This window comes from Prionailurus bengalensis, chromosome D2 (assembly GCF_016509475.1).
Source record: "Prionailurus bengalensis isolate Pbe53 chromosome D2, Fcat_Pben_1.1_paternal_pri, whole genome shotgun sequence".
Classification (NCBI taxonomy): domain Eukaryota; kingdom Metazoa; phylum Chordata; class Mammalia; order Carnivora; family Felidae; genus Prionailurus; species Prionailurus bengalensis.
In genome coordinates this window covers 60,245,279-60,263,763 of record NC_057351.1, presented here as the reverse complement: position 1 = coordinate 60,263,763, position 18,485 = coordinate 60,245,279, and the positions used below count along the sequence as shown (strand labels likewise).

The 18,485-nt window shown below is 39.5% G+C and overlaps 1 protein-coding gene across 19 annotated transcripts in view; it reads right to left on the bottom strand.

Moving 5' to 3' along the window:
* GBF1 (golgi brefeldin A resistant guanine nucleotide exchange factor 1) overlaps positions 1-18,485 on the bottom strand; it is a 120,825-nt gene that overhangs the window by 89,985 nt on the left and 12,355 nt on the right. For all 19 annotated transcript variants that reach the window (XM_043597348.1, XM_043597347.1, XM_043597357.1 and 16 more), the window contains 2 exons: positions 17,218-17,323; positions 14,943-15,009 (listed from right to left, as the gene is read on the bottom strand). In XM_043597348.1, coding sequence (XP_043453283.1) covers positions 14,943-15,009; positions 17,218-17,313 — 163 coding nt within the window. In that variant the 5' untranslated portion in view covers positions 17,314-17,323. The remainder of the gene's footprint in view (positions 1-14,942; positions 15,010-17,217; positions 17,324-18,485) is intronic.

Below are 18,485 nucleotides of genomic sequence, written 5' to 3'. Positions count from 1 at the left end.
CTCCCCCATTCATGCTCTGTCTCTCTCTGTCTCAAAAATAAATAAACGTTAAAAAAATAAAATAAAATAAATAAATACACATTAAAAAAGAGAGAGACACAGAAGAAAGAACTACTCTTTAAGTTCAGAACACACTAAGCTATCAAGCAAAGAATAGGTCACCGATCTTTTTGTGGAATATATTTGTATTTCAACATCCACTCCAACTTTCTCTTTTAGAAATATCTTAACCACTGTTTAATTGCTTCACTGTCTCACTGTATCTTTTTCTGCCCTTGAAAATCCTAGAAATACTTTTCCTAAGGAAAAAGGGCATCTCTAAAGGGCATTCTCTGAGAACCCAAGGTTCCCAAAGGCCACTTCTAAATAAGGGTGCTTTTTCTGGGATTCAAAAGATAAATATATGATGGGATACTCTACCAATCTGAAACCAAATCCTACCCAAAGTTACATGGGTTTTGATACTTCTTTCCTCACATGAGGCTTGTGGACTAAAGCCAATGGGTTGCTACTAAAAAACATTCATATAGCTCAGTCGGTTAAGCGTCCAACTTCAGCTAAGGTCAGGATCTTGCAGTTCATGGGTTCAAACCCACATCAGGCTCTCTGCTGTCATCACACAGCCCACTTTAGATTCTCTGTCTCCCTCTCTTTCTGGCCCTCCCACTGCGCACGCACATGTGCGTGCAATCTCTCTCTCCCTCTCTCTCAAAAATAAACATTAAAAAACCCCAAACCATTCATACCATTTTTGAGGTGAGACTACTAGATCTAAACTATAGCAAAGGATTTTCCTCATTCTGTTAGCATTTTAGCTAAGCAACCATTAACATCTTTGTTTTGTGCTCCTAGACTTCAAAATGCTAACAACTATGTCAGAGACCCAAGACTGAGAGCTGAATTTTATTGGCATATTTTATTAGAAGCTAATTTTATTAGAAAAGGTAAACAGCCATTGATATCTTATCCTATGGTACAATTTTTGTTAGTTCAGTTCTGAGATGCACAGATTGGTTAATCACAAGTAAATATAAATGGGCTAATTGAGCCCTAGGATATCCAAGGCTCTAAAGCAGCTAAGTAAACTTCCATCCACTTGGCTACTTCTGCCAGGCAGCCAGGGCTAGGGCAGAGGATGGGGGTGGGATAGACAATGCAGACAAACACCACTGCTATTCTTCTGACCACCCTAGAACCTCTTTCAGCACACCAGGGCATACAACAATTTCCTGAGGTCACATGTGGAAGACGGGTAGACTTCAAACCAATGCCCAGCTGTCCACTCAAATTCCAGGGCTTCTCAAATCACCAACCCACTAGACCATAAACTTTATGAGGACAGGAACTGTGTCAGCCTCCTCGAAAACCAGGTCCCTAATACCTATTCAATGTCTGGCACACATTAAGCACTCAAGAAATATCTACTAACTGAATATATAAATGAATTTCTGCCAAGGGAAAACTTCTTGGAGAAGATGCTATTTTGGAGTCTTTCCAGAATAAATGATTCCATCCTCAACTCACCAAAAGGACTTAAAAGCATGGCCAAGCCATGTGTAACACAACACGCTATCCCCGTTTCCCTGAACAATTAGCTTAACATCACATAAAAGGGATCAAGTACAAGGTGCAAAGTGACTAGTCATCCACAGTCCTATTTCCTTGGGAAAGAATACTTATTCTAACATTCTCTAGGGATGTTATGACTCAAATGGTCTCAAATTAATCTCTGCTTTGCAAAAGCTGCTTCATCCAGAGAGAAACAACCATATTAAAAGAACTGCTTCAGCCATAAAAAAGAAGGAAATCCTGCCATTTGCAACAACATGGGTGGCCCTTGAGGACCTTATACTAATTGAAATAAGTCAATTTCAAGAGAAATAAATAATGTATCTCACTTATATGTGGAATCTATAAAAAAGTCAAATTCATAGAAACAGAATGGTGCTTACTAACGGGCTGGGTGGTAAGGGAAATGGGAAGATGTTGCTCAAAGAGTATAAACTTCCAGTTATAAGGGGTGTCTGGGTGGCTCAGTTGGTTAAGCATCTGACTCTTGCTTTCAGCTCAGGTCATGATCTCACGGTCATGAAATCAAGCCCCATGTCAGGCTCTACCCTGAGCATGGAATCTGCTTGAATTCTCTCTCTCCCTCTCCTTCTGCCCCTCCCCAGCTTGTACACCTCTCTCAAACAAACAAACAAACAAACAAAACCTTCCAGTTATAAGATGAAGAAGTTTTGAGGATCTAATAAGATAGCATGATGACTATGGTTTAACAATACTGTATTACAAACTTGAAAGTTGCTGAGAGTAGATTTTAAATGTTCACACACATACAAATTAAAATTATGCGAGGAGATGGATGTGTTAACTAACCTTATTGTGCTAATAAATTCACAAAGTATACTTGTATTAAATCATCACACAGTACAGCTTAAACTTACATAATGTTCTGTCAATTATATTTCAATAAAGCTGAGGGGAGAGGAATAAAATAACATGTAATAGTAGATCTTTAAATAAATAGATAACAGAAAAGATAAGATGATAGACAGATAGATATGCTTTTCTTGAAATCAAAGCCGATAAGAATAAAACGCAGGTCCAACAGTCCATTGGATCCCAAATATCAAGGGGGCTAAGTCACTTCACAGAGTCCTTCACGGAATGTCAAGAACTCAACACCCTCTTTGACTCCTTGCCCGAGAAAAATAACACTGCAGAGAGACAAATTCAAAACAGTGCTAGAACAGAAGTAAATCATAAGCTCTCCCCATCAAAGCTTTCAAACTTTTTTGACCATGACATACAGAAAGAAATATAGTTTACACTAAAACTCAGAATACATCATTTCTAACTGAAACAAAAGTTCCCCCAAATAATACTTATCCTTACTATGTGTGATGCATGGATACTTTCTATTCTATTCTTTTTTTAACCTCCCTTCATAATGGAAGCTTGTAACAGAAAACAGGAAAGTGCTCAAAGGGATTGCATCAAAGGAACAAAGGAACAAGTTTAAAGGGGCAAAACTCAAAATGATTTGAGCACCAAAAATAATCAAAAAGGTAATGAATTATAAAACACTGAATAAATAAAAATTCACAAGCCCCCAAAATGGAAGGAAAATCCTCATTTGCCACCATTAGTGGTCATCATTAACACTAACTCCTTACTCTGAAAGTTGGCAATTAAAAGAATTAAAGCATATTCCCTGCCTTTTTAGGAGAAACTATGGTTCATCCTCCAGTTTATGAAGGTAAGTGATTCTTTACAGGGAATGCCAGTTAATAAACGTAGAAAAAAATGACAGAATTAGAAAGTCATCGTTTTGGGGCGCCTGGGTGGCGCAGTCGGTTAAGCGTCCGACTTCAGCCAGGTCACGATCTCGCGGTCCGCGAGTTCGAGCCCCGCGTCAGGCTCTGGGCTGATGGCTCAGAGCCTGGAGCCTGTTTCCGATTCTGTGTCTCCCTCTCTCTCTGCCCCTCCCCCGTTCATGCTCTGTCTCTCTCTGTCCCAAAAATAAATAAACGTTGAAAAAAAAAAAAAAAATTTAAAAAAAAAAAAAAAAAGAAAAGAAAAAAAGAAAGTCATCGTTTTGCGAACAACACTGAAATAAATGACTGGCAAAAATTCATTAGCAGATGATCATTAAGTAAAAGGTGCCAAATTATTACTTCAGATTACTTACTAATTACAAATAGAAAAATTAATTCATTTTACAATGAGGAAATGTGGCAATCACAACCAGAAGCAAGTAATCAAACTTACCACCACCTTAGCGGGATCATCCTGACAGTATATACTTCCTGTGATGATATAATATGAAATACTGGGGCGCCTGGGTGGCGCAGTCGGTTAAGCGTCCGACTTCAGCCAGGTCACGATCTCGCGGTCCGTGTGTTCGAGCCCCGCGTTGGGCTCTGGGCTGATGGCTCAGAGCCTGGAGCCTGTTTCCGATTCTGTGCCTCCCTCTCTCTCTGCCCCTCCCCCGTTCATGCTCTGTCTCTCTCTGTCCCAAAAATAAATAAACGTTGAAAAAAAAATTAAAAAAAAAATATGAAATACACAATATCATCTACAAAGTACTCTTGCCAAAAATGTTTAACCTGCATTAAATTAAGCCTTTAATCCTAACTTCTAGAATATAGGAAATACATGATAGAGAAGCAAGTTAAATGATACCACAAGGACACAGACGAACCCAGAACATACAACATTCTAAAGATAAATGGCCTAGTCTCTTCAAAAACTCAATGCCTAGAGAATTAAAAAAAAAAAAGAAAAAAGGTGAAGAAAACTGTATTAGATTTTAAAAGTCTACAGAGATATAACTACTTAATGAAATGAGAATTTTGCTTGGATTTTGGTTTATAAAAACTGCTATAGCTATAAAAGGCAGTTTGGAGGCAAATCGGAAATTTTTAATATGGACTGGTATTAGCTAATACTGGTAAATTATTGTTAAGTTTCTTAAGTGTGATAATGGTACTATGATTATGCAAGAGAATGTCCTTATTTAGGATGAATGCTGAAGTATTCAAGGGTAAGATGCCAACATGTCTGAAACTTATTTTCAAGTAGCTTATAAAAAATAATACACACAGGGGCACCTGGGTGGCTCAGTGGGCTAAATGTCCAACTTCGGCTCAGGTCATGCTCTCATAGTTTGTGAGTATGAGCCCTACGTCAGGCTCTGCACTGATAGCTCGGAGCCTGCTTCGGATTCTCTGTCTCCCTCCCTCTCTCTGCTCCTTCCCCACTCATGCTCTCTCTCTCTCTCAAAAAATAAATAAATAAATGTTTAAAAAATAATAATAATACACATATAGTGACTCTGTCAGTTAAGCATCTGACTCATGAGATCGAACCCCACACTGGGCTCTGTGCTGACAGCTTGGAGCCTGCTTGGGATCCTCTGTCTCTCTCTCCTGTACGTGCTCCCACACATTCTCCTCTCTCTCAAAATAAATAACCATTTAAAAAAAAAAGCAAATATGGCTAAATGTTAATAGTAAGTATGAAAATAAATGTGCAGAAGTTTAAAATTTTTCACAATAAAAAACTGAGGAGAGGCGCCTGGCTCAGGTCACGATCTCACAGTTCGTGGATTCAAGCCCCATATCAGGTTCTGTGCTGGCAGCTCAGAGCCTGGAGTCTGCTTTGATTCTGTGTGTCCCTCTCCCTCCCTGCCTCTCCCCCACTCACACTCTGTCTCTCTCTCAAAAATAAACATTAAAAAAAAACTTAAAAACAAACAAAAAAAAACTGAGAAGAAAATGCTGTGTGACCCTTTAAAATGATTTCACAATCCACTAACAGAATGCAACTTGCAATCTGAAAGATACCACTCTAGCCCAAGGTAGAACAGTCAGAATAATATCTTAGCTGTCACTTTATCATCAATTTGGAGCCAGTTTTCTTAAACCTGTTGTTTGCCCAAAGAAGGAGCCTTCATGAAAAAGCTCATGTGGAATGAGGCTCCCTTAACAAACTTTCCCTGTTAGGAGTCTCCCAAGTTTTGTATTTTTTTCTACCAATTAGTAACTCACTTTATTTGAAAGGAAAGAATAATCAGTGGAAAAATCCCTACCAGTATCAGGGAAATTTCATTTGCCCCTACTTTTGGAGGATTTTTCCCAATTCAAGGCCCATCACAGATAACACTGAAGTCCTTTTGATCCTTTTCCTCCCTAGTTAATGTTCCCAACTACCCTTAGCCTCCAGTTCCCAAGCTGCTTTCCAGGACACCTGGAAGCAAGCTGCATGGCTGAATGCAGAAAAACCCTTGCTCCCACACTACATCTGGCCCTGCCTTTCCACCAAATCATATGCCAATTTATTGCCCTCTGATGTACAGTCTATCAGGCCACTTCCTGGATGCTCCCACTTCACACTGGGCCAGAAACCCAAGGCAATAATGTGAGTTCTACAAATGGGCAAGTAATTGCTCAATAAGCGTGGAACAAGGAAAGGTCAGTTGTGATGTGTGCACATGTGGCAGCTCTTCACAACTCAACCTACAGTGGTAACAGAAGGCTGGTGTTACAGAAGAGGTATGCAGGAAGAAGCCAGACAACAGGCAGCCATGAGTGCTTGTCCATCTAAGTCTTCAGGATCTCCAAAGACCAAAGTAAAGAAACAAAAGCCTTAAACCTGTTAAGGAGTATCTTATCTTCTGGTTTCCAGAAGCAAAACTAAGAACTTAAGGTAGTCACTGCTCTCCATCAACTACCCTTTCTTAATGAGGTGATCTGAGCTGAAATGACTGAATCTTCATTTTCCTGTATACGCAGCTCTATCTTTTAATGGATGCCAGGAGAGAAAAGACAAATGCATTCATTCTTTCCATAAACATATCCAGTATCACTTTAAAAACTACGGTGACCAATTAAGCATCTATGAACATAGAGAGGTGGTTAGAAAAGGCAAGGCTGAGACAAATAACTCTTTACTATCTCTAATCAAAACTGCACTTTGAATTTCAAACATTTGGCTTCTTCGGAAACTCTCTTGGCATTTACTCTGAATTTGAGTGGGTGGAAAAGAAGAAAGAGACTCTGCCTGTATCCTTGTTAAAAACAAAGCAGCAGCTGGCTTTTCCTCTTTTTATTCATCTGACTGCTGTCATGGCAAGCTGGGCACATACTCAGAGAGAAATTTCAGGCCTCCAGAGGTGGCTGTGCCAGAGAGGACAATGGCAATGACAACAACACCAGCAACTTTGACACCCACTTCAGACCACACTGTCACACTGTCCCTTAACCTCTCCTAGAAAAAAATTAGGTTCCTTTGCCTCTGCTTCTGAACCAAGCTATTAAGAATGCCTTTTTGGGGGCACCTGGGTGGCTCAGTCAGTTAAACATCCAACATCAGCTCAGGTCATGATCTCACAGTTCATGAGTTCGAGCCCTGCATCGAGCTCTGTGCTGACAGTGTGAAGCCTGCTTGGGGTTGTCTCTCTCTCTAACTCTCTGCCCCTCCTCCACTCACACTTTTTCTCTCTCTCCCAAAAATAAATAAACTTAAAAAAAAAAAAAAAAAAGAATGTGCTTTTTATCATAACCCACTTTCAGATACATGTAGTGGAAAATGTGCCAGCAGACCAGTTCTGATGGCTAAATGTGTTTAAATATTACGGACAGAAAAAGGGAGAGCTGGGCTCATAAGAAGCCAGACTATGCAGAGGTGCTGCTTCTCAAGAAAGTCTTCATTTTCTAATCTCTAAGACAAATAAATGTTTGGAAGAGCTTCTTGGTTTAGAAGTGTCAAATCAGGAGGATTCAGATCATTTGGGTAAGGCCCCAGGAAAAGAAATGACAAAGTCATCAAAATACACCTCTCAGAGTCACCTTCTTGATATGAATATTATATGGGGAAAAAAGAATCCCAGTACGTTTATTTTCTCTTACCGTGCTGAAATGCCACTCAAGCTACCAAGATTCTAAGGTCAGTCTGACTCAAATTCAGGTCACATCCTAATGTGTTTTTCAACAATCTCCAAACTAATACAATCTTTTATTATAGAACAAAAAAGTCAAAAAGGGCACAAGAAATACTTATGTAAGTGTGCCCAACCTTGTTCTTCCAACACTCAAACCATTACATGAATTTGTCTGCCAGATGTTATCATACACACTTGGTTCTTTCAGTCTCCACTTAGGCCTTGAACAATTCACAAGCTCAATTCCAAGTGAGACAAAGCTAATGACTCATTCGACCTTCTTCTCATGCTTACTAACCATGATATATTGCTTACTACTCCCCAAACTACAGACCTCTACAGAAAAAATTAAGGTATGCATTCAATCAGTATGGGAGATGATAACTCTAGGAAAAATATTTTTCAAATAATGTACCCTTAGTCAATCTTTTTCCTTACAGAAACTACTAAAGTCTCTTTTCCTGACACCTTCCCATGTTCTAAATTAAACAGATTAAACTTGAGGTATGAGGCATCCTTGAACAGTTTTGCTTCTTCTTAGAAGGGTATTTCTAAGAGACCTAACCCAGACAGATGTTAAGTCATCATTCTTCCCAGGTTGGCTTCCAGACTCTGTTTAAATGTTCTCTGCAAACCTCTAGAGGTTACATGGATTCAAATCTCCTAGCTCAGACTGTGAATTCACAAAGCTTGAGACAGACAGTACTCTACAGGTGTGTTTGTCCAGGATAAACTATATTTAAATAAACTCCTGATACATCTACTTTCTCCAACCACCTGCTTCTCCCTCTTAAACTCAAGGATACCATATCTTACTGTCCAATAAAAAGAAATATCCTCTCCTTCAGAGTTACTCTAGGCAAACCACCAATGTCTTTGGGAATATCTAAACTCTGACCAGAACTGCTTTATAGGAGAAAGCCAAATAAGAAAATGTATAAGCTATAATTTTTGTTCATTTCTTTGGCTTGTTTGTTACAAGACATGAAAAGATGGCAACAGACTGCCCTCATTCACTACCAGCTATTCCATGCCTGATAGGGAACCATATGGCGTAGAATACAGACTACAAAAGTTAGCCTTGGAATGGTCACCTAGAGCTGCTAGTCTTGGAAAACCATTGGCTATGAGGGCAGGAAGTCTGTTTACCATTACAGACCCAATCCCTGAGTGCCTAATCAAAATGCCTAGAACATAGCAGATATTCAATAAATAATGGTTAGAAGTAATCCAATAAGCCAGATCCAGAAGGAATTCAAATCTTGTTGAACCCCAGCAAAAAAAGATCCAAGAAGCTAGAACAGTTCCATAGTTAATACAGGTGCTTACACTAGGCCTCAAGACCATCTTAGTCTTATGCAAATACCCCCAATCCTCATACGTCCTTGGAATTAAAAATGTCTAGGGTTAAATCTCCAAAGGCAAACTCACTACCCACTCCACCCTATCCCCACCATCTCCAAACACAAACACCACTAAGTGTACCTCAAGTTCTGGCCCTAAAGTCTTTAAAGTTATTAAGAGGTAATCCCTGGGGCATCTGGGTGGCTCAGTCATTTAAGCATCCAACTTCAGCTCAGGTCACATCTTGCGGCCCATGAGTTCAAGCCCCACATCAGGCTCTGTGCTGACAGCTCAGAGCCTGGAGCCTGCTTCAGATTCTGTGTCTCCCTCTTTCTCTCTCTGCCCCTCCCTCGCTCTCTCTCTCTCTCTCTCTCTCTCTCAAAAATAAATAAACATTAAAAAAAATTAATGGGGTGCCTGGGTGGCTTAGTCGGTTAAGCATTTGACTCTTGGTTTTGGTTCAGGTCATAATCTCATGGTTTGTGAGTTCAAGCCCAGGATCGGGCTCTGTGCTGATAGCACAGACACTGCTTGTGATTCTTTCTCTCCCTCTCTCTCTGCCCTTCCCCTGCTTGTGCTCTCTCTCTCAAAAAATAAATAAATAAACATAAAAAGAAAAAAAAAAAGAGGTAATCCCTTAAGAAAAGATTCTGGTTGTGATACTTTTAGACTATTCCACTCTCTCTGCTTTAAGCCAAAAATTTCCTGGGGCACCTGGCTGGCTCAGCCTGAAGAGCATGAAACTCTTGATTTCAGAATCACCAGTTCAAGCCCCAACATTGGGTACAGAGATTACTTAAATAAACAAAATTTTAAAAAAATAAAAAAAATAAGCCAAAAATTTCCTGGAAAAGAACCTCTTTAAAATGATCTGAGTTTAAAGACCAAGGACAAAGGCAGCCTAAATCTGGAGGCAAATGACCATAGCCAAACACCACAAATCATAACTGACTAGGAGCCCTTCCCATGAAGCTATACTGGATGAGGGCACTAAGGCTTGCAAGGACTTGTCTAGTTGGGGAACAAAGGGATAAAAAAACACAGACCATGTTGGCTAGAAGGATTCCTCTAAACCGCTTACTTTTTTCAGACCTAAAATCAGGAGTAGTACCAAATATCCTGATATTTCACTTTCCCTTTAACCCCCCATCCCACGCCACAGATCTAACCATCTGATCTAGCTGCGAGACTGAAGATAACTTCAATATGCAAGAGCCCCCACAAGATCTCTAGAAGGATAAAAGGAAATGTGTCTTAGGAATCTAAGCCCATGTTAGAGCTTGGACAGATGTAAGGGAGAGGCAGTAGTCCTGCCCCTAAGGCCAAGACACCCCAGCCCTGCAGGCAGCACAGAGTTAACTACCCACCCGCTCTGAGAAGCACAAAGGTACATCACTGCAACATGCCTAACATTTACATTGCCTCTCTCTGCTCATTAAACAGGTTTTGGTTAAATAATGAACAAACTGTATTACAGACTCCGATGAGAATTCCAAAATTATAAATCAACTGGGAAAGCCCAACGGGGCAGACAGACAGGGAGGGGGGAGAAGGATAATATTGACTAATATAAAGGGCGCAGCTTGACAGTGGATATTCCTGCCACACCTGATCAAACACGCTCCGTGGGGGGAGGGGAAAGAGAGCAAGAGAGGGGAGATGGGACAAGACAGCCTGAAATTTGCATCCGGAAAAGATTAAAACGGATTCTTTGGGGATAGAGAAAATACATAATATATATTACTATAAATGCAAAACTGTACTAAAAGCTAACTCAAATGTCAAAGATTACAGCTTGAATAAATTTAAATATAAAAGCCATGTGCTTTTTGAGTTAATGAGAGAGACATAAAAGGACAAACTGGGCCAAGAGGCTGAAGAGAGCCTTATGCTGCCTTTGCTGGGTAATGGGTTCAAAGCACAGCAGCAACTACAATCGGAGGCTTCCTTCCACTGCTCTGAGTCCTGAGGAAGAGCTGGCAAATCCCATCACTCTTCCAGCCTACATTTTCTATTTTTAAAAATTAAGATGTAATTCACACGCCATAAACCTTACCCTCTTAAAGTGTACAATTCAGTGTTTTTAAATATATTCAAAGTTGTACAACCATCACCACTATCTAATTCTAGGACATTTTCATCACCCCAAAAAGAAACCCTATACCTATTTGCAGTCCCTCCCTGTACCCCCACCCAAACCTGGTAACCACACATCTGCTTTAACTCCTTCAGAATAACTTCCTAAAAGCATTCCAAAGAAGGTTTAAAGACCAAATGAGGGGTAGCAGTCAAGTCTCACTGGTGGTAAACTAAGGCTTTATCCAAAATAGCAACATGCAAACTCTACTCTTAGGCACCCTGTATCTTCCAAGTGCACCTATCATTTTAGATTTGGTATTAGACTATTTTATTACTCTAAATGCTACAGGGCATATAGTTGTCATGCAGTTTGGGCAAATACTGACTGCAAATGTAGTCCAGAGACATGTATCTGGGAGAATAACTGGTATGGACTTAGCCAACCTGATTAGAGACAAAGGACTTATTTCTTTCACAATACTCAGATAATACTCCTGGACAAGTAGGTAGTGTTTATCTATCTTATCTTATTTATTTATCTTATCCTCTGTTTATAAGAAAAAAAAATCATTTTGGTTTACTGTCTATGTCCAATCAACTACCCATTTCCAATAGTGGTATTCTTTTTTTTTTTTTTTTTTTTTAGCATTTATTCATTTTTGAGAGTGAGAGAAAGAGAGATCGTGAGCAAGGGAGGGGCAGAGAGGGAGGGAGACACAGAATCTGAAGCAGGCTCTAGGCTCCGAGCTGTCAGCACAGAACCTGATGCAGAACTCAAACTCACAGACTGTGAGATCATGACCCAAGCTAAAGTCAGACGCTTAACCAACTAAGCCACCCAGACGCCCACAACAGCGATATTCTTAACCAACCAAGGTAGCAGATAGCCTAGAAAAAAGCAAATAGAAAGCCCCTGTAGGAATAGTCTAAACCCAAGTCAGTTTCATGAGTTAAACTTATTGGAAGTCCTAGAATTCCTGCCATGCCTCCAATCTAGGTGGGACACCATTCCCAGTCACACAGCACAGGCAATCCCTTCAGTTTCTCTCTCCAAATTCAAAACCCTTTCCCAGCCTCCTACCATTAGCAGGCTTCCAAGAAAGCAGTCCTCCTGACACTGCCAATCAGAAAAATCTGTTTGTCTCAGTAAAAGAAACAAGAAATTGGTCATGGACCACAGAGTCCAGGACCACAGGGGCAGCTGACCCATAAACTTGCTTCCTGGAAGCCAGCACTGTGCGGAGTCAGAACCAATCAGAAGACTATGAGATGTTCTATTTCGGGTCCACTGTGTCATTTTCTCAGGCAGGTAATATGCTAAAACCTAAGAACAATGGGCAACCTTGGCAGGCACCATTTCAACATCTGCTCTGGTAAATACTACCAACTTCTTTCTCGCTCCAGAAGAAAGCTTGGCACCACCTAACCATGTCCTTAGTACCAGTGACAGAACTGGCTCCTCAGCACATTCTGGTTTTATTAGTTTCAAGTAGCAGATAATCTGGATTCCTGATTCAAAGATGTAGGAAAATTAAGCACAGACTCAACTTTGGCACCTCTTAGATGGTCTAGAAATCCCAAGTCCTGGACTGCACCACTCACCACAGATATAGTTCTCTTGAGACATGTCACGGATATGTCAGGATAGAGAAAACAAGTGCAGGATATGGATGAGATGGCAAGCAGGAAATGTGGCTATATCAAGAAAACTTCACCATCTCAGCTCTTCAAGGTCTGTAGAGTGTCCAAAAGGCCAACAAGGCTACTCCAGTCTGATCTCAGACATTTTAGGGTGTTTCTAACCACATATAATACCAATATTTCACAGTGTATAAATTGTGAAATGTTGTGTTTAATCCTCTTCACATCTCTTAGAAAGATAGTACAGTTGACCCTTTACCAACATAGGGGTTTGGGCACCAACACCCCTTACAGTTGAAAATCCATGTATAACTTTTGACTCCCTGAAAACTTAACTACCAATAGCCTGTTAACCAGAAGCCTTACTGATAACATAGTCAATTAATACATATTTTGTATGTCATATTATATACTTTATTCTTCTAATAAAGTAGCTAGTGAAAAGAAAACATTATTAAGAAAGTCATAAGGAAGGGGCGTCTGGCTGGCTCAGTCGGTAGAGCATGTAATTGTTGCTCTCAGGGTTGTGAGTTCAAGCTCCAAGTTGGATGTACAGATTACTTGAAAATAAAATCTTGAAAAAAAAAAGCCATAATGAAAAGAAAATACATTTATTTTACATACAATACTATTATTGTACTGTATTGACTGAAAAAAAAAATCCACACATAAGTGAACCTACACAGTTCAAATCCATATTGTTCAAGGATCAACTACACTCTGAACTTTGGCCACCAAAAAGAGTTGTAAATACTTACTCACTACATTTTCTTTCCAATTGAGATACGTAAGCTTTATCTGTAAAGTCAAAAAAAAAAAAAAAAAAAAGTCCGTGCAAGTAGCCAACTTCCTAAAGCAGCCAAGTCACTTAAAGTACAGGCCACAAAATAAGAACATGCCACCTAACTGCAGCTTTAGCCCTGCTAACTGGCTAACAACCAACCACTCCCTCTATACTTGATCCTTGGCTAACATTTCCAATGCTTTTAAACTGAAAATGCTCCTTTAAAGAAAACATGCAGGGAACCTTTAGATAACTTCAGCCCATGTTTAAGAAAAGAAAAAGGAATTTTTCTCCAGATACTCTCCTACATTTCTCATGAAAGGAGAACACTGGTTTATTGTTTATTTACCTTGCAGAAGCCTAGACACTAGGCTAAAAAACATTCCAGGAATATACATTGCAAAAGCCCTCTATGGTTGACAGAGGAACACAGCTCTGAGGCTTTCCCTTTCAGTCTATCTTTCCCCTTGAAAAACCCAAAGATGATGAGATTTGCCTCCTCCTCCAACACATACATATACCTAACAGAAGGCACTTCCTGCATACAGTCTCCTCTAATTGTACCAACAGAAGCAATGCAGACCAGGGCACTAAACCAGGCCTGAGTTCTAGTTATGACTTCATCTCTCAGGATCAGTGTGACCTCGGCTAAATCACTGAAAATGTCTCTGGGTTTCAACTTCATTCATAAAAAGAGGACAACACCTGCTACGCCTCCTTCACAGAGTTGTGTAAAAGTTCAATAAGGTAACAAACATGGAAGCAGCTTTGAAAATTCTCAATACATGGAGGCGCCTGGGTAGCTCAGCTGGTTAAGCGTCTGACTTCAGCTCAGGTCATGATCTTGAGGTTCCTGGGTTCGGCCCTGAGTCAGGCTCTGTACTAACAGCTCAGAGCCTGGAACCTGCTTCAGATTCTGTGTCTCCCTCTTTCTGCCCCTCCCTCACTCACTCTCTCTCTCTCTCAGAAATAAACATTTAACAATTTTTTTAAAAAAAGAAATTCTAAACATATAAATATTATATAAAGTTATTATGATTAGGAAAACGGGGAGTGAAAAAGGGAACACATGAAGACTGAAAGATCTGCATTACACAGAATTAAGGCCCTAAGTGATGACCTTCTATAAGACCAGAGTTTTGCTGCAAGTACTAAAAACTTCACTTGTGCCACCAAATGTAAAAAGACTTCCTACCTCACAGCATGCATGAGGTAGAGAAAGAAAGTAGTTAAAACAAAATAAAACCAAAAAATTACCAAAAATAACTTCATTATAACTCAAACAATAAAAGAAGCTTATTAATTGTATGAACACTGATTCCCCAGGAAAGTAGGACATCCTCCTAGGAACTCAAGGAAAAGGACCAGCAATGCAGTAAATCAGGGGCAAACTACATCCACAAGCCAAACCTGGCTTGTACCTGTTTTTTTTTGGGGGGGGGGGGGGGTAGTATTTATCACTCTCTCAAGTATTATGTCTGGTTTTGAGGTACAATGGCAGAATGGAGTAGTTGCAGTTACTATGGTCTTCAAAGCCTAAAACATTTACTATATAGTCCTTTACAGAGAAAGTCTGTCCATCCCCGCAATAAAAACACATGTTCATTTTATCAGGATAAGTAATCCTACCTAGATGTGGGGACTTACCTGTTATATTGTTCAAAACCTCCTTTAGATGACTGAAACTATGCAGCAGAGGATCCCGTTCTTCATCCTATAACACATAGGTTAAAAAAAAAAAGTCAGTATCAGACAAAGAGGAAAAAGGAAATAACAGACAGATCAAGGGTTCTTTGTCTGAATCCAATGATTAAGTTTTCCTTCTGAGGAAAAGAAAGTTAGCCATGGTTCAGTCTTCCAGTTCCCTGATGTCCTGTTTTCAAAAAGATACTCTGGACTTACTTAAAATATAAATCCTGAAATATTAATCTATACCATGACCATAGCACTCAAGCTACCATAGATTGCCAAGGCCTTTACATGCTATGGTCTGAATGTTTATGTCCCCTCAAAATTGCTTTTTCTTTCTTTTTTTTTTTTTTTAATGTTTATTTTGGAGAGAGACAGACAGAGTGCAAGCAGGGGAGGGACAGAGAGAGCAGGAGGAGACACAAAATCTGAAGAAGGCTCCAGGCTCCGAGAGGTCAGCACAGAGCCCAATTCAGGGCTCGAACTCACAAACCATGAGATCGTGACCTGAGCTGAAGTCAGATGCTCAACCAACTGAGCCACCCAGGTGCCCCAATCCCCTCAAAACTTCTATGTGAAAATCCTAATGTCCAATATGATAAGAAGTAGAGCCTTTGAAGGATGGGTGATTAGGGCCTTCAGTAGGTGGGTAAGGGTTCTGCCCTCATGAATGGAACTAATATCCTTATAAAAGAGAGCTCCCTTACCTCTTCTATCATGTGAGGATATAATAAGAGGTTTGAGACCCAAAAGAGGGCCTTCATCTGACCATGCTGCCATCCTGATCTTGAACTTCCAGTCTCCAGAACTGTGAGAAGTTCCTCGTTTATAAGCCACCTAATCTGTGGTATTTTGTTATAGCATGCCAATAGATTAAATTACATGTATTATTCTGTCTCTTCTCCTTCATACTCATTATATAATCGTACATGTTAATTTCAAAGACATTGCTGACTGCACTCTCACTTCTAAACAATTTTTTTTTTTAAAGTTTGAGAGAGTGCGAGCACGTGCGTGAGTAGGGGTGGGGCAGAGAGAGAGAGAGAGAGAGAGAGAGAGAGACAGAATCTCAAGCAGGCTCTGTGCTGTCAGTGCAGAGCCCCACATGGGGCTTACCCCAAGACATGAGATCACGACCTGAGCCAAAATCAAAAGTCAGACACTTAACAGACTAATCTACCCAGGCACCCCTAAACCATTTTTTTTAAGATTTTATTTTTGGAGCACCTGGCTGGTTCAGTCAGTGGGGCATGGGACTCCTGATCATGGGGTTGTAGGTTCAAGACCCACATTGGATGTAGAGATTACTCAAAAATAAAATTTAAAAAAAAAAAAAAAAAAGTCTTTGAAGCACCTAGCTGGCTCAGTCAGTAGAGCATGTGACTCTTAATCTCAGGGTCATGAGTTCAAGCCCCACACTGGGCATGGAGCCTACTAAAATAATAATAATAAAATAAAATAAGGTTATTTTTAAGTAATCTCTACACCCAACGTGGGGCTGAAATTTACAACCCCAAGATCAAAAGTCGCATGTTCTACCAAATGAGCTAGCCAGGCACCACTAAACAATCCATTTTTATAAATGAACATAAGATATTTCCAAATATATATATATATATATATATATATACACATACATATATATATATATATATGTATGTATATATATATATATATATCTCCATCCATATCCACTGAGGTAGAAACGTCTAAACTTGTTTTTACAATTGTGCCAAAAACTGTTTTATACAACTGCACAAAAAATATCTTTGAACATACGTATACAACAAAGAAAGCCAGTTTTACAACTGGTAAGTTTCTTACTCATCTCATTGGCAAGACACGGCCTGCTTGATATACTCCTATTCCTAAGGAGTACCACCAAGTCACATTCCATGTACCATTTTGACAGTTAATTATAATCCTAGGGAATCTGAAGATAAGGCAACTTTCTGACATTTTTAGGTATATTTAAGAGGTCCCAACTACTACCGTAAGTTGTCTACAAAAATAGCTAGAAGAAAAACAGTATCATCTTTTGGGTCCCAAAGCAAAAAAGGCAGCCTATAAATTTGATGCCAGTTGGAATAAAACAGAAGGGTCCTTGATACCAAGGACAACTCTGAATTCCTTCTGCTCTCATTATTACTGGGAAATTGATAACTCTTTTAACCATGCATCAGATCCCTTACAACAACTCAGTGACCAAGTGATCTGCCCATTCCTCACTTACCAGTGGAGTATGAGTGCTCCATCGGGCATTTCGTTTGATCGCCCCAACCACAATGTTAATCTCCCCTTGAATGATGTAAATATTTTTATCCACCATCCTGGCAAACCTACCAAAACAGTTAAGAGAAAAGTTAATTTTGGTTACTCGGAGCATACCCATATTTAAATCAGTACCTGTTAAGGTCAGAATTATGATTTAACTTCTTAGTACCAAGATTTCCCACCTGTAATACTAGGATGGGATGAAATCCATCTTATGTTATGAATCCAGCCACCTGGCTCACCTAGAGGTCTCTGGAAGTTCAAGAAACAACTCAAAAAGTATCAATCCAGGAAATTTCTCAAAGGCACCTCAACAATCTCTATTAAGTATGTCAAATTCTTCAGTCAACTGTCCTCAAAATCTCTCCTGTGAGGACTTTAGGTATGCAGATACATCTGTGCTACTAGATTGTTAAAGATATATTTCAGATCTTACTTTTGTTTTCTTTATCCCCTCAATAAAGTAATAATGAAGGTTTGAGTTAAAAGAAAAGAATGAAGGCTGTTAGAAAAACAGCCTTGGTTTGGAACCACAGTTACAACGTCCACTCATCTACTACATCCCTTCTACCAGGTCAGCTCCAGAAAAGTGGACAGTGGCAGTGACACAACCTTTAAAAAGTTCTGAAAAGTCAAGTTTACTTGCTTATAGCAGTAACTCTCTAATAAGATAGATTGAAAGGCAGACTCATTTTAAAGCTGCTTCTATATGCATCTCTGAAATGAAGCTGAAATAACTACTTTAGTATTTTATGTGCTCCCAACTGAATTATCACAGGATTTTCTTTGCTGCCTAGAAGAGCACTTAGAAAAGATATGTAATTCTCTTCCCAGGTGAAAACAAAACAAAAAACAAAAACAAAAACAAAAACAAAACAAGACAAAACAGAATTTCTCCTTGGCATAGAGAAAAACCTAGGAGCATGTAAAACCAACCATACCGCTTTCCGTTACTTAAAAATCCTCTTCACAAGGACAAAATTTTAAAAAGCAAAGAGGGAAAAGGGCAGGGGGAGCATATAGTTAGACAAACATTTAGATCAGACTCCAGGGAAGTTAAAACAGTAAGGCTATCAGGGTTAAGAGAAGAAAGAATTCCACAAATATTTACTTATTAAGCACCTACTATGCATAAGGCATCTTTCAGAGTACTAAGGATACAAAACAAATAAGACACAGAAAGAGCTGTCAGACATATTGTGGAATGAAAAAAACTGTAGTATATGA